General features: G+C 44.3%; 1 protein-coding gene across 1 annotated transcript in view; it reads left to right on the top strand.

Annotated features, from left to right (window-relative positions):
* Positions 1-24,290, top strand: part of CYBB (cytochrome b-245 beta chain) — a 133,136-nt gene that overhangs the window by 62,722 nt on the left and 46,124 nt on the right. The window contains exons 6-7 of the mRNA XM_085622908.1: positions 17,252-17,442; positions 19,842-19,974. Coding sequence (XP_085479034.1) covers positions 17,252-17,442; positions 19,842-19,974 — 324 coding nt within the window. The remainder of the gene's footprint in view (positions 1-17,251; positions 17,443-19,841; positions 19,975-24,290) is intronic.

Consider the following 24,290-nt stretch of genomic DNA (forward strand, 5'->3'; position numbering starts at 1 on the left):
GGGGGAGGTGGTAGCTTGTAGTGATACATGCCCACGGTCTGGAGGGACACACTCCTGACACTGGAAGTTGAAGACCAGACACAGTACAACCCCATTAAGGCCATAATTGTCAGAAAGTTTGGACTGACCCCTGAGAGATATAGGCAGAGATTTAGTGACAGCCACAAACTCCCAAACCAGACCTGGGTGGACTTTCCAGATTATTCCAGTAAGGCACCGAAGAGCAGGGTGAGGGGCAGCAAGGTAGAGGATTAGAATGGGCAGTACAACTTATTTTGAGGGAGGTCATGTTCAATATCTTGTTGTACAGAGCTGCGCCAACAACGGGTAGATAGCAATCTGATTGACCTCTGGAAGCATGCTGAAGAGGCGGCCATCTGGGTCAGCACTAGAGTGTCCAAGGAAGCATCTGGGAGACTCCCAAAAGGGTGGCCAGGGTTCCCACGGGAAAAAGGAGAGGAGAGATAAAAATAAGGAGTTCTCGCAAGGCCCTCAAAATGGTTCTCAAGGGAAAGGGTCCCAATCCCAATCTGGCCAACATAAAGAGGTTTCTCTGATAAAAATCATAAAAATTCTTCTCCCAAATGCTCTGAGTGTTATGAGTATGGGCATTACAAGGGTGATCCCAAGTGCCCCAAAAGGGCACAGCCTCACACTGGAGGAAAGACCCCAGGGTTGGCTAGTGAAGGGCTTGGGGAGGATATGGTCCCAGCTAGTGGGGGAAAGTCAGTGAAGTTACCCTGTCGTCTCTGGGTGACATGGGGATGGTGTCCAAAGGCCCCATGCCTTCCAGTACTGCAAAGTATAGGCATTGGGTAACCCTCAATGGGCAAGGACTGGCGGCTCTAAGGGACACAGGAGCCAGCATGACTACAGTAAGGAGTCAGCTGATGCCCCAGGGCAAATCATACCTAATACATTCCACTGGGTTGTAGCAGCAGACAACCGTTAGAAACACCACCCTGTGGGCCTTGTTCTCTTTGAGTGGGGGAGGGGTCCTCAGGTCTTCTGAAAGTTGCTGAGAGCCCTACCATGCCTGTGGATTGTTTGCTAGGGAATGACCTTCAACACACTACCTGGAAGGAAGTGGAGCTCAGGTCACACCTGGAAATGTTAGAGTTGCCTGAATGGGTTCATGTAACCACCAGGTCCATGGCGGGAGTCAAGGAAGTCTTCAGCCTGGAAAAATGGCCCAGACAGCTGCCAGGGGATGAAAGAGCAAGGAGTGTGGGAAACTAGCCCCTTAATGTCCCACAGGTGAGGTGAATGGGCCGCCAGAGGAGGCTGCCCGTGAGCCTACTTTGGAGAACATTGCTTCCCTTGGTGACCTGCCTGAGCTTGATGGATGGCAAGAGGAAGGGGGACCAACCAGGGAGGAGTTCTGTAGGACACAGAAGGAGTACCTAACCCTGGAGGGCATGAGGTAACAGGCCGAAGCCCAGGAAGCTAGTGATGGCTCTGGAAGTCACCACATCTATTGAGAGGGGCGCCTCCTGTATAGTGACCCTAAGGCACTTGTGCATGGGACAACAAGGGCACTGATAGTTACCCAATGCTACAGGGTGTTCCTACTGGGACTGGCTCATGAGATACCCAGGCAGGACATCTGGAACAGGACATTTGCCAGGATTGTCCCTCACTTTTACTGTACCCGGATGAAGGTTTCCTCAGATATCTTCTGTAGGACTTGACATGCCAGGCCAGTGGTAAGACAGGGCAGAAGCTGAAAGCTCCCCTGAACCTCTTGCCTGTCAGTGGCAGCCGCTTATGAAAGGGTGGGTATCAACATTGTAGGGCCCAAGGATCCCCAGACAGACTCTGGCAGCAGGTGTATACTGGTTTTGGTGGACTATGCCACAAGATGCCCAGGGGCCATACCTCTGAGGACTGCAACTGCACCTGCAGTGGACAGGGCCCTGATGGGAATTGTTACCAGTGTGGGTGTCCCCAAAGAAATGGTGCCTTACTGTGCACAAACATTATGACTGCATATATGCAGTAAATGTGGAAGGAGTGTGGAGTGTCTGACATGTTTTCCAAACCCTACCATCCACAAACCAATGGGCTTGTTGAGAGTTTCAACAAGACCATAAAGGACATGATCAAGGGCCTACCTCAGCCCATGAGGTATACGTGGGATGTCCTCTTACCATACCTGCTCTTGGCTTACAGGGAGGTACCACAGGAGGGGAATGGATTCAGAACCTTTGAGCTTCTGTATGGTTACCCTGTAAGGGGACCTCAGACTGGTTAGGGAGGGGTGGGAGCAAGCTCTCAAGAAACCTCCCCAGGATGTGGTTAGCTACATGCAAGCCCTCCGGAACCAGGTGGCTACGTTCTGAAAGAATGCTTCTGAGAACTTGGAGGGCAGCAAGGAGGTGATGAAGCAGTGGTATGACCAGATGGCTACCCCTGTGGAATTCCAACCTGGGCAGAAAGTGTGGGTGATGAAGCCAGTGGAGCCCAGGGCCCTCCAAGACTGTTGGATGGGGCCCTATGAGATTGTTGAGAGGAAGGAGGAGGCCACCTTCTTGGTGGACCTCAAGACCCACAAATACCTCCAAAGGGTTCTCTATATCAGCTGTCTCAAACCACACTTCAAGAGGTCTGATGTCACCATGCTGTTGTTAAAAGATGGTGGAAAGGAAGTGAAGAATGAACCACTCCCTGACCTAGCATCAAAATAGAAGGCTGCATCAGTGAAGAAGTAAACCTCTCACCTAACCTAACTTCAGAACAGCAGAGGGACTGTTGTCACTTGTTGGGGCAGTTCTCCTAGTTTTTCCTCACTCCTGGGCTTGAACATTTGTGTACCCATGGCATTGACATAGGAGACAGCCTCTCTATCAACAACAAAATAAACAGGCTGTCTGACAAATTGAGGGCCAGTATCAAGGAGGAAGTCTCCAAGATACTGGAGTTGGGGGTGATTTAGCCCTGCAGTAGCCCCTGGTCCAGCACGGTGGTGTTGGTATCAAGAAGCTGCCCGACAGGGCGCCAAGCCAGAACCCTGGATCTGTGTGGATTACAGAGGGGTCAACTCAGTCACCAAGACTGATGCTCACCACATTCCCTGGGCTGATGATAGGTTAGGGGCTGCCCAGTTCCTAAGTGCCTTTGATCTGACATCTGGGTACTGGCAGATTGCCCTAACTGAAGGAGGCAAGGAAAGGTCGGCCTTCTCCACTCCAGCGGGTCACTTCCAATTCAAACTGATGCCCTTTGGATTGTAAAATACCCCTGCCACCTTCCAGAGGCTGGTGAACAAGGTTTTGGCTGGGATGGAGACCTTCAGTGCTGCTCACCTGGATGACATTGCTGTCTTCAGTAACAGATAGAAGGACCACCTTTTTCACCTGCATGAAGTACTTCAGGCTCTGCAGAGCACAGGCCTGACTATCAATGCCAATAGGTGCCAGATAGAAAAAGAACTATTGATGGACAGAATGAAGAACAATGTCATACATTCACCCCAGTACAAAGATCTGGGCCTAAATCCATCGTTTTTTTGCTCACCATGCCATTCCAGTTTGGACCCAGCCGTATGCAAATCAGTCTTGACCCTCTGCCCAATGGGAACAGTCCAGCCCGAACTGCCAGGCCAGGTCCTCCCTGGACTGGAAACAAGCATCCTAGGATCAGTTTCGGGGTTTCACCACTCTTCAGCCAGGATAGCTTGATTCCGGTGGCATGGAGAGCACGGGACTCACGTCTGAGCATACCCGTCCCACTCGGGGTGACAAATGCAAAAAGAACTATTGATGGACAGAATGCAGAACAATGTCATACATTCACCCCAGTACAAAGATCTGGGCCTAAATCCATCATTTTTCTGCTCACCATTCCATTCCAGTTTGGACCAAGCCATATGCAAATCAGTTTTGACCCTGTGCCCAATGGGAACACTCCAGCCCAAACTGCCAGGCCAGGTCCTCCCTGGACTGGAAACAAGCATCCTAGGACCGGTTTCGGGGTCTCACCCCTCTTCAGCCAGGATAGCTTGATTCCTGTGGCATGGAGAGCACGGGACTCACGTCTGAGCATACCCATCCCCCTCGGGGTGACAAATGCAAAAAGAACTATTGATGGACAGAATGCAGAACAATGTCATACATTCACCCCAGTACAAAGATCTGGGCCTAAATCCATCGTTTTTCTGCTCACCATTCCATTCCAGTTTGGACCCAGCCATATGCAAATCAGTCTTGACCCTGTGCCCAATGGGAACAGTCCAGCCCGAACTGCCAGGCCAGGTCCTCCCTGGACTGGAAACAAGCATCCTAGGACCGGTTTCGGGGTTTCAACCCTCTTCAGCCAGGATAGCTTGATTCAAGTGGGATGGAGAGCACGCGACTCACATCTGAGCATACCCGTCCCACTCGGGGTGACAAATGCAAAAAGAACTATTGATGGACAGAATGCAGAACAATGTCATACATTCACCCCAGTACAAAGATCTGGGCCTAAATCCATCATTTTGTTGCTCACCATTCCATTCCAGTTTGGACCCAGCCATATGCAAATCAGGCTTGACCCTGTGCCCAATGGGAACTGTCCAGCCCGAACTGCCAGGCCAGGTCCTCCCTGGACTGGAAACAAGCATCCTAGGACCGGTTTCGGGGTTTCACCCCTCTTCAGCCAGGATAGCTTGATTCCAGTGGCATGGAGAGCACGGGAATCACGTCTGAGCATACCCGTCCCACTCGGGGTGACAAATTCAAAAAGAGCTATTGATGGACAGAATGCAGAACAATGTCATACATTCACCCCAGTACAAATATCTGGGCCTAAATCCATCGTTTTTTGCTCATTATGCCATTCCAGTTTGGACCCAGCCATATGCAAATCAGTCTTGACCCTGTGCCCAATGGGAACAGTCCAGCCCGAACTGCCAGGCTAGGTCCTCCCTGGACTGGAAACAAGCATCCTAGGACCGGTTTCGGGGTTTTACCCCTCTTCAGCCAGGATAGCTTGATTCCAGTGGCATGGAGAGCACGGGACTCACGTCTGAGCATACCCTTCCCCCTCGGGGTGCCAGATAGGGCAGGGGTCTGTGGTGTACTTAGAACACCTGATGGGCGGGGGTAAGGTGCTGCCCCTCCAAGTGCTGTCAGGCCACGACAGAGATCATAATGGCCTTGGAGCCCCCAAAACTCAAACTGAGGTGAGGGCTCCCTGGGCCTCAAAGGTGATTGCAAGAGGTTTGCCGAGGAATTGAGTGAGCTAACTTCTAAGAAGCAGCCAAGAAATATTATTTGGTCAGATGCCTGCCAGAAAGCCTTTGACTTCCTAAATCAGGCCATGAGCACAGTCCCTGTGCTCAAGGTCCCTCACTTTTCCAGCTAGTTCATAGTACAGAGTATGGCGTAGAAGCAGTTATTTCACAGCTTAATTATGCAGGCCTAGACCAACCTGTAGCTTTCCTCTCTAGGAGGTTGCGTCCCAGGAAACAGAGGAGTGCTATTGAGAGTGAAGCCTTTGCTGTGGTCTGGGCACTGAAGAAGATGAGACCATACTTGTTTGGGACTCACTCCCGGATTCAGACAGACCAGAAGGCCCCTCAAGTGGCTAATTAATTTTTTTATTTATTGTAGAGTTTTGTATAGCGCTAGCCAGACCCGAAGGTATCGGAGTGCTTCACAACATGTGTTAAAGCACATATTTAGGTGGTCGTACACACATTGATTCAAGGCGCAATTGGAAGTCTCAGTGCATTGAATAATATTACAGAAAAGGAAGACACAGAGAGTCACAATACTGAGCACATGCAAGGAGGGGATGTGGTATAAGACTTGGTGGGGCAGTGTTTATGTCCTGCAAAGTGCGGGATTAGGCTTTTCGGCAGTGGCTATCTATTCGGGAGAGAACGGTTAAGGAAGTGGTCTTTGAGTTGTCTTTTGAATTGTAAAAAGGAGGGGGTAGTCCTGATATGAACTGGGATGGAGTTCCAGATTTTGGGGGCATTTCCAGAGAAGGATCGAGAAGCGTTTTTTTGTTTGCGGATTTTCGGCGGTATGAGGAGCAGAGTGTTGAAACTCCTGAGGCTTCTTGTCTGACCTGCCTTCTTGAGTTTGGCGGCCAGGTAGGCGGGCTTCCCTGTGTGAAGGGCTTTGTGCGTGAGGCAGACCGTTCTGAAAATGGCACGCATTTCAATTGGGAGTCATTTTAGCTCTCCGAGTGCGAGCGAGATGTGATCAAACTTCTTCACTCCGGTGGCCCTTCTAGCTGCTGCGTTGAGCGTAGATCTGAGGGGGGTTAGGTGGGATTTTGCTGAACCTCTGAGGGAAGCATTCCCGTAGTCTAGTCTGGACAGCACCAAGGATTGAGTGGCTTGTTTGAGGTCGTTAGGCAGGATGAAGGGTTTAATTTTGTTAAGAAGCTTCAGGTTAAGGAAGGCGCTCTTGGCGGTGTTCTTAATGTGTTTGGTCATGTCAAGTTGGGGGTCAAGTGTGATTCCAAGCAATTTTACGGAATCCGCTAAGGTGAGATTGCCGTTTAGAGCGTCAGTTGCTTTTAGCCATTCTGCGATTTGGGGGTTCTCCTCTTTGTTGGAGATGAGGAGGATTTTCGTTTTGTCTTTATTGAGTTTCAGGTGGTTTTGTGATAGACAGTGTTGGACTACTCTTAGAGTGTTGTTGAGTCTGTGAATATCATCAACGGAGGATGTTTCAAGGTAGATATGGGTGTCATCCGCATAGAGGTGGAAGGGGATGTTTGACTTTTTGAGTATGGTGGTGAGGGTTTCCATGTAGATGTTGAACAGTTGAGGTGATAGAACTGATCCTTGAGGGACGCCTCTGCTGACAGGGTGAAAGTCTGATGAAAAGTTTCTGATCTTTATTCTTTGGCTGTGTTTCTGGTGAAAGGAGGAGAATCACTTTAGGACCACCTCTTCCGCCCCTACCCTATCATGAAGTACCTTGATGAGTAGGTTATGGTCCACCGTGTCGAAGGCAGCCGATAAGTCCAGGAGAATGAGTAGGGAGCATTGGCCTGCATTGAGTGATTTATGTAAATCGCCAATGACATTGAGGATCGCTGTCTCTGTGCTGCAGCCTTTTCTGAAGCCTGATTGGTGGGTGTCTAAGAGGTTGATGCTGTCTGTGTGTTGAATCAATTGGAGGAGAACAAACCTTTCCAGGATTTTGGCTAGGAGAGGAAGATTGGAGACGGGTCTGAAGTTGTTCAAATCATTAGTGTCTAAGCCCGTTTTTTTCAATAGTGGCATGACTTGGCCGACTTTGAGGCAGTCCGGTATGACTGTGGATGTAAGGGAGCTGTTATTGATCTTGGTCCAGAGCGGGGCTAGGGAGATATTGAGCTTTTTGGCTAACTGGGCCGGTATTGGATCAGAGGCATGAGAGGAAGCTGTGTAGGTGGAGATCATTTTGACTATCTCTGCTTCAGAGATGGGGTTTATTTATTTATGCAATTTATTAAGCGCGCAAATACCCGTAGGTGTCTCGGCGCTGCAGAATTTCCAGTGTATTGGTGGGAGCTTGTGAGTGGTAGCTCCTGTCCCTAGGGATGTACTCTTGTGTGGTGTACTGCGGTTGACATCTAGGGAGAGCTCAATCTTGGAGATTTTGTCATTGAAGAAGTTGGTGAAGTTCTCACATAGGTCTTTGGAGGCCAGAACTGAGGGTGCAGGGGGTTTGGAAGTTTGTTGGCGAATGAGCTTGAAGAGCACCTTAGGACTGTTTTTAGCAATGTCTAAAGCGTTGCAAAAGAAAGAAGTCTTTTCATTCTTGATGTGTTTTTTGTACATCCAGCAAATTGCTTTGACTTGGTCTTGGAGGATTGGGGAGCAGTTGTTCCGCCAGAGTCTTCCAGTGGCTCTTAGCTGCCTTCTTTCAGAGTTTATGTCTGTGTTAAACCAGGATCTGGATGGGGTGTTTCTGACTCTTTTTAGTTTCAAATGCGCTATTTCGTCTAGAATGTCAGTCATAGTTGAGTTGTAGTGGGAGGTGAGTTCTGTTGTGGTGAGATCCTCTGTGGGGATGGGAAGGAGAGAGCTTATCCTGACTTCCAAGTCTGTCAGGGGGATCTGAGTGAGATTTCTCACCCATTGAGGGGGGTCCCGCGTGGGGGGCTGGCCTAGGAGCACTTGGTTGATGTTGAATAAGATGATATGGTGGTCGGACCAGTCAACGGGCAGGATGTGGTCGATCATGACTGAGTCTGGATGGGCAAGAATGGCATCAAGGGTTGATCCTCCGTTGTGGGTTTCCTCTGCGCAGTGTTGGGTGAGATTGTTGTTGTGTAGAAGCTCATTCAGGGTTTGGATCAGCGGGTTATTTTCGTTATTCCAGTGAAGGTTGAGGTCACCTAGAATTAAGTTGGTGTTGTCATGGAGTGAGCAGTGGGTTATCAGGTCAGATAAATGTTCTCCAAATGCGGCGGTGTGGCCAGGCGGGTGGTAGAGGAGGTGGCAAAGTAGTGGTTTGTTATCTCTTGTCTTAATGTTAGCGGTTAAACATTCGAAAGTGTTGTAGTTGAAGGTGTCGGTTTCCATCACAGAAATGTTGGTCTTGTGTATGATAGCTACACCCCCACCTCGTTGGTCTTTTCTGTCTTTATTGATGATTGCAAAGCCTGGGGGTACAAGCATGTCCATGAATAGGGAGGAGTACTCATTAAGCCATGACTCGGTGATGAAGGTGATGTCAATGTCATGAGTAAGGATGGTTTCTGCCAGCTCTGTTGCATGTTTGGTTGCTGATCTGCAATTTATGAGCATGTACTTGGTGGAAGGCAGCCCATTTTTGAGTTTCTTCATTAAGGGTGCCACGGGGATGTTCGTGAGGAAGGATGGGGGTCATGGGTCTCTGGGAGGGGAGTGGTCTCTTCTAAATCCTGTGATGACTAATGCTAATGCAAATGAGAGGTGAGAATCCAAAATTGCAGAGGTGGTCCAGCGCCCTACAGGGAATGGACTTTACTTTGGAACACATACCAGGGTCAGACGAAGCCAAAGCTGATGGTCTCTTCTGGTTTTCCACCTTAGGAATGAGAACTCCCATGAGGTTTACTAGTTCCCTGAACTTTCCGCTGGGGGTACACGTGTTAGGGCTGTCAGCCTTAGGGTGGTCTCCCCCTCCAACATTTTGCCTGTTTTCCTCCAATTTTGCTTGATTTTTGCTGATGTTGGCCATAATTCTCTGTGCACTTTACCACTGCGAATCAGTGCTACAGTGCTTGTGTTCACTTCCCTAAAATGGTTTGATTGGCATACACCTGATTGGCACATTTTGTTCACTTTTAACTTCCTTGTAAAGTGGTATGCTATATACCCAGGGCATCTAAATTAATTGCTACCAGTGAGCCGGCAGTACTTTTTGTGCCACCCACTTAAATGGCACTCTAAAACATGTCCTAGGCCTGCCACTGTAGCCTGATTGCAGTGTCATACTGCTATGTCGACTTGGCATTTAAAACCCCTTGCCAAGACTTAGACTCTTCCTTTATTACATGTAAGTCAGTGAACAACTCCCAAACTTGTGTTACACTACTGTGAGGCCCACCCCTTGCACAGGATAACATTTAATAAGATGTAATTTTTATTGAGAGGAGGCAGATTTGTCATGTTTGGTACCTATGGAATTGGTTGACATCTAGGGAGAGCTCAATCTTGGAGATTTTGTCATTGAAGAAGTTGGTGAAGTTCTCACATAGGTCTTTGGAGGCCAGAACTAAGGGTGCAGGGGGTTTGGAAGTTTGTTGGCGAATGAGCTTGAAGAGCACCTTAGGACTGTTTTTAGCAATGTCTAAAGCGTTGCAAAAGAAAGAAGTCTTTTCATTCTTGATGTGTTTTTTGTACATTCAGCAAATTGCTTTGACTTGGTCTTGGAGGATTGGGGAGCAGTTGTTCCGCCAGAGTCTTCCAGTGGCTCTTAGCTGCCTTCTTTCAGAGTTTATGTCTGTGTTAAACCAGGATCTGGATGGGGTGTTTCTGACTCTTTTTAGTTTCAAATGCGCTATTTCGTCTAGAATGTCAGTCATAGTTGAGTTGTAGTGGGAGGTGAGTTCTGTTGTGGTGAGATCCTCTGTGGGGATGGGAAGGAGAGAGCTTATCCTGACTTCCAAGTCTGTCAGGGGGATCTGAGTGAGATTTCTCACCCATTGAGGGGGGTCCCGCGTGGGGGGCTGGCCTAGGAGCACTTGGTTGATGTTGAATAAGATGATATGGTGGTCGGACCAGTCAACGGGCAGGATGTGGTCGATCATGACTGAGTCTGGATGGGCAAGAATGGCATCAAGGGTTGATCCTCCGTTGTGGGTTTCCTCTGTGCAGTGTTGGGTGAGATTGTTGTTGTGTAGAAGCTCATTCAGGGTTTGGATCAGCGGGTTATTTTCGTTATTCCAGTGAAGGTTGAGGTCACCTAGAATTAAGTTGGTGTTGTCATGGAGTGAGCAGTGGGTTATCAGGTCAGATAAATGTTCTCCAAATGCGGCGGTGTGGCCAGGCGGGTGGTAGAGGAGGTGGCAAAGTAGTGGTTTGTTATCTCTTGTGGCAAATTTTAATGGCAAAGTTGGCATTTAAATTCCAATTTTGAAAATGCCACTTCTGGAAAGTTGGCATTTTCCTGGTCTTAGCTTCAGATGTTTTGCAATTTTGGTATATCCACAGTTTTTTAACAGTTCCTCAAAGAGATCTTTTATTAAAGGAATGGGGCCAGCAGATACTTTGTTATATTCCTGTTTTAATGTGGCATATTGGAGTCAGCTGACCATGCGATCTATAACTCACCTGCATGGACATGACTGCGTATAGTGTTTTTGATTAGTGAAATCACAAATGTATTCAGAGATATTTTTCTAGTTATGCCATAGTTTATTTCATTCACTATGGTTGAATGCGGATAGGAAATCTAAAAAATCTGCATGCAAACATTCTCTTGTCTATTTTGAGCATTTTGACAATGGTTTTTGGAGAATGAAGGGCAAGTATCTAGAGAAGTGGCCAGGTCTAAATCCTCCTTCATACATTTCCAGGATGCCTTCGTCTTCTTCTCATTCCTCGAAGTTCAAGATTATGATGGTGAAGATTTTGATTTCCATGTCTATAAGACAGACAGCCCTGTATGATTTTGGGGCTGTTTTTTGGCTGCCTTGTATAGCGGCACTATGATCCCATCGTGCCATGAGACTAGGATAGTGCAGGTGTCAATGCTTTGGTGAGAAAGGTCCGGCATGATTGCCACCCATCAGCTTGGGTCGTATTTGAAAATTTTGGTTAGAAGAAGGTTGGGCACCATGCATTTTAATTTAATAAGTGCCTCCTGGATCTGTGTAGGGGAGAAACTGTTTTTGATTTCAATTTTGTTTTCTTATTAGTCTGTGGTTTCGGAAGGTCTGATGCTTCAGCCATACTGTATTACTTTTGCTGAAGGGTTTAGTCACAGGTTTGTTTTGAAAGTCATTATGAATGTGTGGAACCCTGAAGGCTTGTAATATTTTGAACTCATGGACATGCAGTACTTTCTAAAGACCCACAAGGAACAGTATTGCCTCAAGGAGTTCTTTCCATTTCTTTTTGATAAAGTCAGTTTACTTTTTTTTGTATTGATCTTGTATTCTTCCCACAAGATCTATATTATTATTATAATGACAGGATCATGGTTTCATGAAGATTTGTTCCTACTCCTATAGGACTTCTTTGTCAGAGCCTCTCCAGTTTAGTTCTACCTCAGATCTCAGGAGTACTACCAAAGCATGCATGTGATGTGGTTTTATTACAGAAGGTTTCATTTTGTAGGAGAGTTATGTGATTGTGGTCACTTTCAATTCTCCAAATCAGTCAAGTCAGAGAACGGGGACCATTTGGATAGGGTAATTAGGATGTAGTTTATGAGTAAGGTATAGATGGATGGGCTGGTCTGTTCATGATATGCTGCGCGCTCGGGTAAGCATGCTCTTTTAATGCACCTGAGCCAGAAGTACTGAAAGGGCTGGACCGCCAACTCCCAAGATAGCGGCCAGCTCAAGGGTAAAGTTAAAAGACAAGGAACTCTCTCCGTGCAAAGGTTTGCCAGATGCAATGTGCCGCTTACTGCTCTGTGTGTCCCTATTCTTCTTTTGTTAGAGGACCTCTCACACTGCCTATTTGCAAGGGTTCTTCCATTGAATTAGACTCAGAAATATTAGCAACCTCTTTCTTGTTCCAATCAAAACAAGGAGGGGCTGAACAAAACTCTCTCCTACATTCAGTCTTCCTTTGAAAAGGTGCTGATCTATTTGCAGTACCAAGTCAATCAATTGTGATACCTCAGTAGGTCTGTCTGGTATCTGGGCTAGGGCATCTTTTAATTCTCTCGCAGGCCTCTATAGACTATTGCTGCTCTTGTACTTTCCGGCCACTCAGTTTCCACTATCAGTTTATTAACTAAGCGAAGTAGGAAATCAAATAACGGTTACCGAGTTTTAAATCTAATAGTTCATTGTCAATGGCCTTGAATATGGATCTGTGATCAAATATCCAAAGAAATTCCGTCTTAAATCTTTCAAAGTCATATAACATAGGGTTGAACCGCAAAACCAAAGGCATTGACCAGGAAGCATTGTCTGCACTCAAATAAGACAATACAAAGACAGTCTTAGACTGATCATCTGCAAAAATAACTGGTCTACAAAGAAAATGCAAAGAACCGTCAGAAATATCTGGGCCTTATGAGGGTCCCCATTAAAACGTCCCGGAGATGCAAGGGGAATAATGAGAGATAGAGAATGAATTACTTGAGTGTAAATCTCGGATTCTGAACTGGGAAAGGCTTTTCCTGCAATACCACTGGGCTGAGGAGAGGTCGCTGAAATTAAGTCATTCAATCTTTGTAAGAGATGTTGGAACCCTACATGTGATCTTCTAATTTCCTCCCTTAATTCTTTGTTCTCTTCCATTGTGATAGTGAATTGTTTTTGCATATTGGCAGTTAGAGTTACCAATGCATTGACATCTACACCCTCTCTCTTCTTTCTCAGGGATTTTTTTTATATATGGCATTTCAATCTGTCAAAGTCGATATACAGTTGCCCGGATTTTCACAGAACAGATGCACTTCCCCAAATCTCCTTTGCAGATGTGCGCTCAGGCTTAGTCAACAACCTACCATCCACACCTACCGGGGGTAAGGGGGGACTAGAAAGAGAGACCACCTTCAGAGCCAGGAATCTGCATGTGTGTTCTTGTGTATACTGTTCTTGCTGATTTGCAGAAAAAATACTCTTAGGAGAAAGAGTAATTGACAGTTCCTGTAGAAAAGACAAGAGCATTACAATTACTTAACCCCCACATTTCACTCAACAGTTCAGTCGTGCTCACTCACTCTACTCAGTCATCTCTTTCTAACCTGTTATGATCTATGGGCTAGCTTCTCTCTGTAGGGATTCTCAAAATCTTCTTGTAAATAGTCTCTTAACTTGTATATAGTGAGACTTTTCAATAAGCTAGGATCAATTTTCTTTTTCCTTGGAGATCATGTCCTTATATCCTTAGAGAAGTAACAGTCTACAAGGATTGAACATTACCAGCCAGAACTGAATTAGAATTCTTCCTGTCCTTTTTTTTCTTTTGTCGTCAGAGGAATACCGGAACTCTCCTCCGTGGCTGCTTACAAAAGTCTCTTCCAATTGTGCTAGGTTAATTCTTGTGCGCGCTGAACTTGTGAGTATCTAGTTACCTTCTGGAAGTCAACTGAAGAGACACTATTCTACTCGCGGCGAGCTTGAGAGACTCTTCTCACACGAAACTTGAGAGACAAATCTAACAAGCAGCAATGCACCCGGGTATGCACACTGCTCACAAAAAATAGGCTGAGCTAGAGAAGACCGAAAATAACCACAAGAACTTCTGAGGAAGCGCACTGAAAGAACACTGCTTCCTCGTCAGATGACAGTTGAAATGCGAGGCTCAAGAGGCATGATCGCTGGAGGGATAACGCAGCGCAAATGTTAAAGAAAACAACTAGAAAGGTAACTTGTGCAGCACTGGCAGCCACCATCTTGTGGGTCCAGAGATTACGAGTTGCAAGTTACAGAAGGAGCCTTCTTAAAAAAAGCTTCCAATGAGGACGAAGAGAAATCCAGCGGGGATAAGAGGCAAATTTCAGTCTTTTATGTCCAGGTGAGTGTTTACTAAGGCTGACTATTGTTTTCCTGACAATTGATGGTATACATCTGGACTGTTATTCAGTGCCACTGTGTTCCCAGTTGGGCTCTCAACTTGAACCTAATATCAATGATTTGTCCTCTGCTGTGATTTTGGCATTGGTTGGGGTTGTCATGTAAAGACTGTGATCCGTGGCTTTTTCCATCTGACTAGCTCTAGGGAAGTGGCAGAGCTTTGCACTTTGACATAGAATGTCCACTTCTTGGATTGTAAGCTCTCAGCTCCCATTCCAGTTGCAGGACTTTTTATTGAAACCTGTGAGGGAGCGAGGATTCTTATGTCTCAAACTTTGGATATAATCATTAAACAATCCCCGCCACTGGCTGTACGGATCTTTACTCGTCGATACAGAGAGGAGAGGAGCAATCATCTACATAACAATAAATCATCAAAAACTTTTAGCTCAGTCAATAAAGAGAATGCGAGTTAAAGGGTTTTACTTTCAATTATTGTAGTCTTTCGTATATTTATTCATTTGATTTAAATCCTAAGAATTCAGCATTAAAAGTTAATATAATCCATCAACCAATAATTAATTGCAAAATAGAACAAAATATTTGTTAAAATCACAGTCAATATAGTAATAATACAGCAAGTGTGTTCCTTAAAGGAAGTTCCCTATCCTAAATAATTTGAAATTATGAGAGAAAACGCTGTCAGTTCAGAATCCCAATAAAGAGCTCTGATGGGAGAGAAATCTATGCACAAACATAAAGCCTTTGCATTATAAGCTGGAAAGTATTCCCATCTCAAAGAAATCCGCAGTCAATATCAATAAAACTAAGTAAGGCAGCCTCTCATGAAGAGAAGGCATTGGAAACTCAAAGTCGAGTCTCCAGTCAGAAAGTCAGCGAAGGAGTCTGTGCTCTACTCTAGTAACTGACACTGATACACACACACAAAATCTAAACAGCAATATCATTTTCTTCCTCCATCTTCATCCTCTAATAGAATATCAGCAAAATCCTGGGAATAAGCAACACTCCACATTTTTTCATAGGGACACACTAGGCTTTCAGACATTGAACCTTGAAAAGTTACATCGTTGATGTTTTGCGTTCCAGACAGTTCTTCCCATGAATCATCCTTCCAGTCACTACCTCTTCTCCCGGTGAGAACTCACTATCATATTCACTAGCTGTCAGAAGACTTCTAGAAAAATACAGCATTTGAAATTAAAAAACATTGTGCACAAACAACTATTCAACGTGGAAAACAGACCTTTCAATGTTAATGCATCATTTAACATGGCATCCACAGTTAGGCTAACTTAAATCAGCAGTTTTATTCATTTGGAGGCCTATAACAGTTAAGTGTGATTATCTATTACAAATTCTGAATTAAAACATATGTTTTATTTTAACATAAACTTTGCACATATTTATAAAAGGATTTTGTCAGTAACTAAAATGTGCATGAACATCTGTGATTTACCGTGAGATGAAATTAAATGAAAGAAAATTTAAATTTATAATCTGCAGCAGTTACCCCTACAAGAGCATTTTGGGATTAGGAGGGGAATGTAATTTCTTTGTTGAAATTGTATGTTGATGTGGTTTTCCCAGATGATAGCTTCCTCCTTTCATCATCAGTTTGTGTTTTATTATGTGCCCATTACTTACATAGCTTCAATTTCTTATTTTAGTTGAAGAACCTAGACACTTAGGGAGTTATCAGTTTTCTTCAGCCTTCTGACTAAATGTTTGATTTTTAGAGGTGAATAGTGCTGATAATTTTCTTCTGTGTCATCCTTTTCCTTGCTGCCGTGCCCTACTGAAGATTTTTTACATTTATATTTGAGCCCCAAGGTAAATCCTCCACTGGGTCCAACATAGTTTCTGCATCTGAGCTGTGCTCATTGCTGTTGCTTCAAATGGCACAAATATCCCGATCTACCCTAACCAGTTAGTGCGTAACACTTTGACAGAATATATTTAATTTACACTTGAAAAATTGATAACACCTGTTCCTCTAACTAGATTTTTGTCATTTTTGGTGTCATTTTATTTATTAAAATATTATTTTTTCGAAATTGGTTCAGGATTTTTATTGGGTTACATTTTGACTTTACTACTGTTTCGGTACCAAATAAAAACTTAAGGTATTGCCTCTAAGTTAAGCTTGTCTGGTCTGGGCCATATCTCCCCTGGGGTTGAGGTTGGTGTAATTTAGTGACTTTGAGGTTTCGCCCTGACAAGAGACATGATTATTACTTTACTTGGGTAGTCAACCACCCAAAATAAAAATCCAATTTCTTACACTCCTCTATCAATAAATACCTTTATCATGTATGAAATTAGCTGGAGAATAGGAACTGGACCTTGTCCAATCACCAGCAGACCAAAAAGTGAGGCAGCTGATGGAATAGTCTAGCCAGATGATGGATATCACAGTACAAGTGCGAGAGCAGATAGGGATGAAAACCTAATTATAAGAGAGGGAAACACCACAAGAGAGAAAGTTTGTTGTACTTGGTGATCCACCTGGGGTGGTTCTAGGATAGGATGAGGCTAAGAAAAGCGACAGGGAATTCACATTAGTTTGCCATCATCATGTTCCTGGCAGTAGAATAGGTACATTTACGGGATCCAACGTGATTTTATGTTTTTTGGTTAGGGACTTTTCTTCACTGTGTAAGAACCTTAGTGATACGTGATTAAGATGCAGTGGCAGTATTCTGTTAAATTGGAAAACAGATGGGGATTTCTTTGTGGACAAAATATTACATTAGAAAAAGTTGTAAATAACCTAATTATATGACAACTGCAGCTGATTCTTATGACGTGCTAATTGATGAGTGTCATGAACATGCTAAACAAAAAATACTCTTTAAACTTGCTTATTAAACATTTTTTTCTGTCATGAGATATCACTAGATCTGTTAGTGTATATTACAATGTATCATCTTCATATGCTAATGTTTATTTCCTACTTCCTATCTGTGCATGCATTACTCATAACAGAATTGTAAGGCTACTTATGTAATGTTCAGCAGTAGTGTCAGTTTAGGATTAGCTATTGATTTAATGAGAAGCACACAATTCTACAATGACAAATGTATGCTTTATGCTGTGTTCTTTTAAACAGAATCCTATTGGAGGACTAAATGTGGCTTTCACCTTTCTGGCTGGACTCACTGGAGTGATTATTACATTGGCACTGATATTAATAATTACATCATCAACTAAAACCATTCGCAGGTCCTACTTTGAAGTCTTTTGGTATACCCATCACCTATTTATCATCTTCTTCATCGGTCTTGTCATCCATGGAGCTGAGTACGTATTTTTCTGCATATATCACTCTTTCATTTTAAACTCGAGCTGGTGCCATTTAACTACATATACAGGGGTGCTGAAATCATGACACATACTCTTTTTTTCTTTTAACACACTTTATTAATGACTTTAACAGTTATGAAATGCAATAGTCATCCTACAGAGGCAGTCTTTTGTTTTTATAATGACACATACTCTTTGACCTCTTGATGACATGGCAGGAAGTCACATAACTTGACCTTCGACCCCCCCCCAAGGTGTGACTTCAAACTGCTACTCCTAAAATCGTCGGACAGGATAGAAACTATCCTAAAGTAAGTTTAAATGTAAGAGATAACTTAAAAATCTTGTTAATAAAAGGAAGGCATACAAGCTACAGGAGGGAGTAATATGGTGCTGATGCTTGCACCCCTACTTACCCCTACATGCTACCTCCACCATCAGTGACTGTGCCACAAAATGCCTTGCCATCAGGTGTTCCATCCTGGTTTCTGCAGCAGAAGAGAGAGGACAGCTAATCTGAAATTCAAGATTCTGTAACAAATTGGTTACAAGAGAACCACTAATGTAACCTCTGGAATTACTAAATAAAGCTAACGGAAGCACTATAAATAGATGTCTATAGGAAACGTGCAAGTGTTTAAAATGCATTCTACTTTTTTCTTTGAGGTTCTTGCACACACTAATGCAATTTAAACTATAATTATAAAAATGTTAGACTAGTTTTGTCCATAACTCTCCTCTCATTCTCTCGGTCTCTATCAATTTTAGAAACAATATCATACTTGTTTATAGGGGGAAGATTTTCCAGAAAACTCCAAATGGCCAAGGACATTGGATTCTGCTTATCTTCTAAGTCTGCTTAGTAGAGTACATGGAGAAGTCAGAGTAACTAATTTTTAAGACACTATATTGTTAGTTTTGTTCTTAACATAGTCAGGTGCACAGTAAGATCCAGGGAAGAGAAGCATATGCTTATTTGGTGGAACAATAAGATGAGATATTGATAGAAAATATGATAAAGTGAACATCAGCTATGAGGCGAAATTCATCTTCATGTTTTAAAATTGTTTTGAAGATATTGAGGATCAAAATCATGTTCTGCTTTTGCCATTTTTTGATATTTCTTCAAATTACTCTATGCTCTGATTTAGATTTGATACAATTTGTGGGGGAAATGATGGATCTAGAGAAGATGTGTGCTATTTCTTTCCCCATTAACGTGTGGTAAGAAATTCTACCTGTGGATTCTCCACCAGATTTACCACTTCCTCCAGAATTTTTCATTACCTTCCAATTCTAAATTTTGCCTCTGTGTTATGTTTTTTGGTAACCAGAGTCATTTTGTTTCAAGCACCGCTTAAAGAATGCTAACGTTTTTCCCCAGCGCAAAGAAATAACTGCAGTGTTTGTATAGCTCTGCAAGTTGTTGTAGCCTTTCAAAGCTGCTCATATTAATTTCTCACAGATTTTAGTGTTGATTGTGCATTGTTCACAATAGTCATATGAAACTAAGGATATCTGATAGCATTCTAGATTTTGTAAATAGTCTTTATCATGAACCAGAGAAATGTATTGCTCAGATATTAAGCAATGGGTTTAATCATAGGAAAAACAGTAAACAATCATGTCATTCTCGTCCACTCTCTTTCCTTGTTGGTTGTAAAATGTAGCTTGGTAAGAAACAGCATCTTAAGAAACCGAGCACATGCTTAGTAGTTGGATTTACTTTTATTCTTTACATTTGTTATTTTCCATTTCCCCCAATAATGTGAGATATGGTTAGCCAGTGACAGTGGAAGCCACCTCTGTCTTTCCTTTTGACAGTGCTAGATTTGTGCTGGTGTTTGCAGGTGGTGGGCACCAGCATTCTTTTTTGGCTTCCAGGACATTTTTTCATCATCAGACTTTGAACCAGTGCTAGAGAGTGAATATTAATACATCAATAGCATGTATACAATTTTCATAGCCGCCTCACAATGCGCCTTGTGTACATCATTTGCCATTACCTGCGAAGATGCCATATAACGCTTTTCTATCTTTAGAGCACACTGAGCTCTTAATCCAAACAATCAAACCAGTGTTGAAATGGGTATGAGAGGGAAATTCACACACACAGACACACACACACCTTCCAAATGTCTGGAACAACCAGTACAGATGTAAAAGGTAATACTTATGAAGATTGAAATGTTCTTTGCAAACCCCAAACTCCCCTTTTCTATAGTGCATGGGATTCCTAGTTCAAAGAGTTGTGTAAGTTATAGGGCTACTTACTTTGCCCTCTAAGTAAGCCCTTCGTTTGTCACTATCATGATAATATTTGAAAAATGAGGTGATACTGTTAAAGAATATTGAGATAACCAGCATGCAAGGTTCATTTCTTTCTTTGTTTTCAGGCGAATTGTTCGGGGGCAGACTGACAAGAGCTTGGAGGTGCACAGTCCTGCAAACTGTTCAGCAAACTTCACCACATGGGGACCCGATAACCCTTTGTGTCCAACACCTCAATTTTCGGGAAATCCACCTATGGTATGATATGAATTAAATCCATTGTCTGCCTCAACTTGTAACCCTACCATGTAGCTCATTTATATAACTGAGTAAATATCCAACTGAGAAGTTGGCCTAATGGCTAGGGCGGTCGACCTCGAATGTAACGCAACTGGTGCTATGTTAAGCGCTCTGAAACCCAATACCGGGTCTAGTTCGCTCTATATAAAATTCTGTAAAAAAGAAATAATGACGTGTACCCTATGATTGTAAAACAGTGCCGCAGCTGATGAGCAAGTATATCAATGCATGGGCAATGGACAGAGATGACAGCGGTTTGACAGAACCAACCTGAGAACCTCCAAGGTCAGAAGCCATGCTGAACAACACTCACAGAAACCAAAGGGGAGCTCAGCTGCCTCTACTCTTTGGTATTATCATAATGATTGGTATTATTTATCCATATAGCTACTGTATGAGCTCTTTATCAGCTCTGTGGCAAGTGGTCAAGACTCAGGTGTGGCTAAAGCTTTGCCTTCATCTGCTGAGCAGCAGCAAACAAGACACATTAAGAGTATCCCACAGATCATGCAAGGAATTTTTTATGAAAGTGTTTCCACCAACAGATGTTCAGCAAAATTTAATTGAGGGCCAAGCCACCATGTCATGTCAGATCACAATTTTTAATTTTTTCACAAACAAAGCCTTGAATTCTGAAATACAAAAAGACATATACTGCTGACATGCTCTGACTTTTCCTCAATGCTTGGGGGACAATTTCTGCTTTTTGTTCTGTTCTCGGCAGTCGCCACAGGTGCAGATAAGCTCGGTGGGGCGACAGATGATGGGGTAGGATTTATTTATTTATTTAATTTTCCATATTCCGGTGTATGACTGCCCCCTCTCTTGCCCCGCCCCACTGCGCTTCTCTGCACCGACTGCCGCTGGTTCTCGGTGCAGGGAGTGAGGACCATTACCCATCAGTGAGGGGTTTCCATAGCAAAGCCAGGTGAGGCACTGCAGTCAGAAAATAAGAGGCATATTTACAGCTAAATAGTGCAGCGCTGCACTGGAAGCAATTTAGTAATGCAGCACTGTGTCATTTACAAAACACTGGGATGCTTCTTATTGACAAGTATACAGAGCACCCTTGTGTTTTCCCTTGCGCTGGTGGTAAAGAAGCTGCCTAGTGCCAATGCAGGCACCCTTGCGCCATGGTGCAAGGGTGCCTGCATTGCAGGGATGATTGTGTTTGTACAGGAAGGGACACCTTCCAGCACACAAACAATCATTAATTGAGTGTTGCTCCTTCTATGTGTGCTCCAGAATGCAGCACACATAGAAAGAGCAAAAAATGAGGAGAAATAAAAGTATTTCTTCTCATTGCGCCACTCTAATGACTCCTTTTCAAAGGCATTCGTTTTTGGCGTGGCCTCAGATTCACAGATCCTAGTAAATCTGGGATAGTGTCAAAAAGCAATGGGTGTTGCATTTGTACGGCCAAATCAACATCTATTGCATGCCCCTTAGCCGCAGAAAACTGATGTGAGGCTTCCCATATTTACAAGGCGGCATTAAGCCACGCAAAGTGGCTTAGCGCCACCTTGTAAATATGGAGCAGGGCATTGTGCCACCAGAGCATTGGAAAAAGTGATGCTTTGGTGGCACAATGCCCTTGTAAATATGCCCCTAAGTGTTTCTTTGACACTAAGGTCCTTATTATTAGTTTGAATGTTGTCCCTAGGACTGCACAGCGGCAGTCCCAGGAGGACCACCAATCCTGTGGTGAACCCACCTGCCGGATTAAGACTTGAATCCAGGGCGGGCGGATGGTGCGGCAGTGGTCCCATGGTGGCAGCAGCATGCTTTGGCTGAGGATTACAGCAAGCAATAAATGCTGCTGCCGTGGGACCGCTGCCACATCGGGTGTACTGTGTGGCATGCACCATGTCATGCATGCCACACAGTGCACGCATGAGCATGCACTTGTGGTGGGGGCACATGATGTGCCCTCCGGCACCCACCCCCCACAGGCAGATTTGCTCCGGGACCCTGATGGAGGGCCCTTTCCCTACCTTTCCACCAAGCATTTCATGGCAACGTGATCACAGTGAAATGCTTGGTGGAAAGGTAGGTCATAATTTGCTCAGTGGTGCTGGCATCGGCACCACCATGAATCTGACCTGCTTTTCTACACCGCCACTGCTGCGGGATCCAGGATCCTGGTGGTGGTGGCGGTCTTGTTGGGTTTAGGATGATGGTCCCACTACCATCATCCTAATACACCAGTTGGGCAGTCAGGGTGGCGGTAGTCAGACCGCCACCGCACGTATGGTGGTCCCAGGACCACCATACTCGTAATAACGGGGTAGAATTAATTATCTGGCGATTTTCAGCAGCTATCCAGTTATGCCCCACTACTTAATGAACCCCAAAGTCTTGCAACCTATATCACTGGAATTCAAATTCTGTCTTTGGCAGATATAGGAATAAAATGTAAGAGGTAACAGCCCTGAATTTTAGAGTTTTGGAAACAGCATAGGCCCCAATAGCTCACCTTAAGTACATTATGATTATTACACTGCTGACCAGGCAGTCAGCCATTGTATTTAATGCCTCTTCACATCTTTATGAACATTTTTAGCCTTTTCAGCACATGCTTATTCCCAGTGCCATCTCTCCTTTTTGTTTTCCACCTTCCCACCCCTTTTCTTCTATTGTGGAGAACTCTGCAACAGGAAATTAAGCCTTGTCTGCAAATGTACATTTTTCTCTGAAGGAAAAAACGGTTTTCTCAATGAAGAATGTGGTTTTTTTTACACTACCAAATGTTGAGGTGATTCATTCCTCTTATCATCCCCAGGCTGAAGTAACCCTCTAACAATTTCCAAACTGTAATTGGTTTGGAGAGGAGTATGAGAGCACGTACACACATACATCTTTGTGTTCGTTCACACACATTCCAGGCAAATCTTGCATTCCCACTCCTTGAGTGAGATCTTACAAATGACAATATCTCCAAACTCGTGATGTAAAAATCCACACTAGTAAATGCATTTTCACTTGCTATGAATCCATTTATGGATTCCTGGCAGGTGTCAAATAACATTGCGAAGAGGGCCCAATATGTTGATTTAGTTCAGGCATGGCCTGTGTTTGCAGGCAATGTCCTCAAGTACAGTTGCAGATGATGGGAAGGTCTTTGAAGATGATGGCATCTTGTTACTCAGATGCATTGCTGGAAGCAGGCCAGTCTTTGGAACATATTATCAAGCTACTGCGATAATTATCGCAAACCGAGGATAGCGCATTTTTTTTATCGCCGCATATCGCTGGATTTACTCGCCCTGTTAGCGGCATATTAACAACGCGTTGCTCACAGGCGAAGTAAAATCCAGCGATAGTGGGAAAAACCAGCGATAGCAGGCTGATTCCTGCGATACAAAACCTGCGATATGTGTAATGCTTGGTGATACTCAAGTGTGGACTTGACATAACAATCCATCTTCCATTGAAGAGATAGTTAAGTCACATTTTTTAGCAGGTGTTAAGTTTCAGCGACAACCGCGGTTAGCGCGGCTTTTTTTATCGCTTCGCGGGTCTGGCCCCGCATTGATAATAGGGCGATGTTGTGTTTTCGAGGGATTCAATGAGGATTAGGAGAGGAACGCCTACTTTGCATGTCATTAGCGATATTGATCGCCGACATGCAAAGTAGCAAGGAAACGCGCTAACGGAGAAGTGTGGCTCAATGATTAGAGCGGCAGACCCTGATGCAGAGGTCTAGCCCGGGACCAGGGTTCAATTCCCCGCCTCGGCGGGTCTTGGGCTAAAAAATTCCACGGACCTGATAATTCTCGCCTCGGTGCCTATTCCAATCATGGAGTCCCACTCTGCAACTCTGGGCAATAGCTTGCTTAATCTCCACAACGGCCCCCACAACGCTAATGATGCCTGGCCTCCACCTTGGGGGTGCCCAGGAGTGGACGCCTCACAGGGAAAGCCAGGATGGGTTCCACAGCGGTATTCGTACAAGCGCCTTGAGACCCTTGCGGGTGAGTAGTGCGCTATACAAGTTACAATTTAACGCTTGTTAGCGTGTCCTTGTTAATTAAGCAATAAAAAAATTGCCGCTTTTTCGGCGCTATGTGCTGAAAAAGCGGCGATATAAGCCTTGATAATATGCCCCTTTGTTTCCAAAAACTACACAGCTACAGAGGGTTTCCCAAAGTACAATCTTGACAGTGAGTTCTTGGTGTCTTCCTTCTTCCTCCAGACTGCAAGTTGCTTCCAAATAAACAGGGCCATGGCATCTGTTTTCGAACAATCCAAACCTATGCCACTGTCGTAAGCTG

The sequence above is a fragment of the Triturus cristatus genome, chromosome 8 (genome assembly GCF_964204655.1).
Source record: "Triturus cristatus chromosome 8, aTriCri1.1, whole genome shotgun sequence".
Lineage (NCBI taxonomy): Eukaryota > Metazoa > Chordata > Amphibia > Caudata > Salamandridae > Triturus > Triturus cristatus.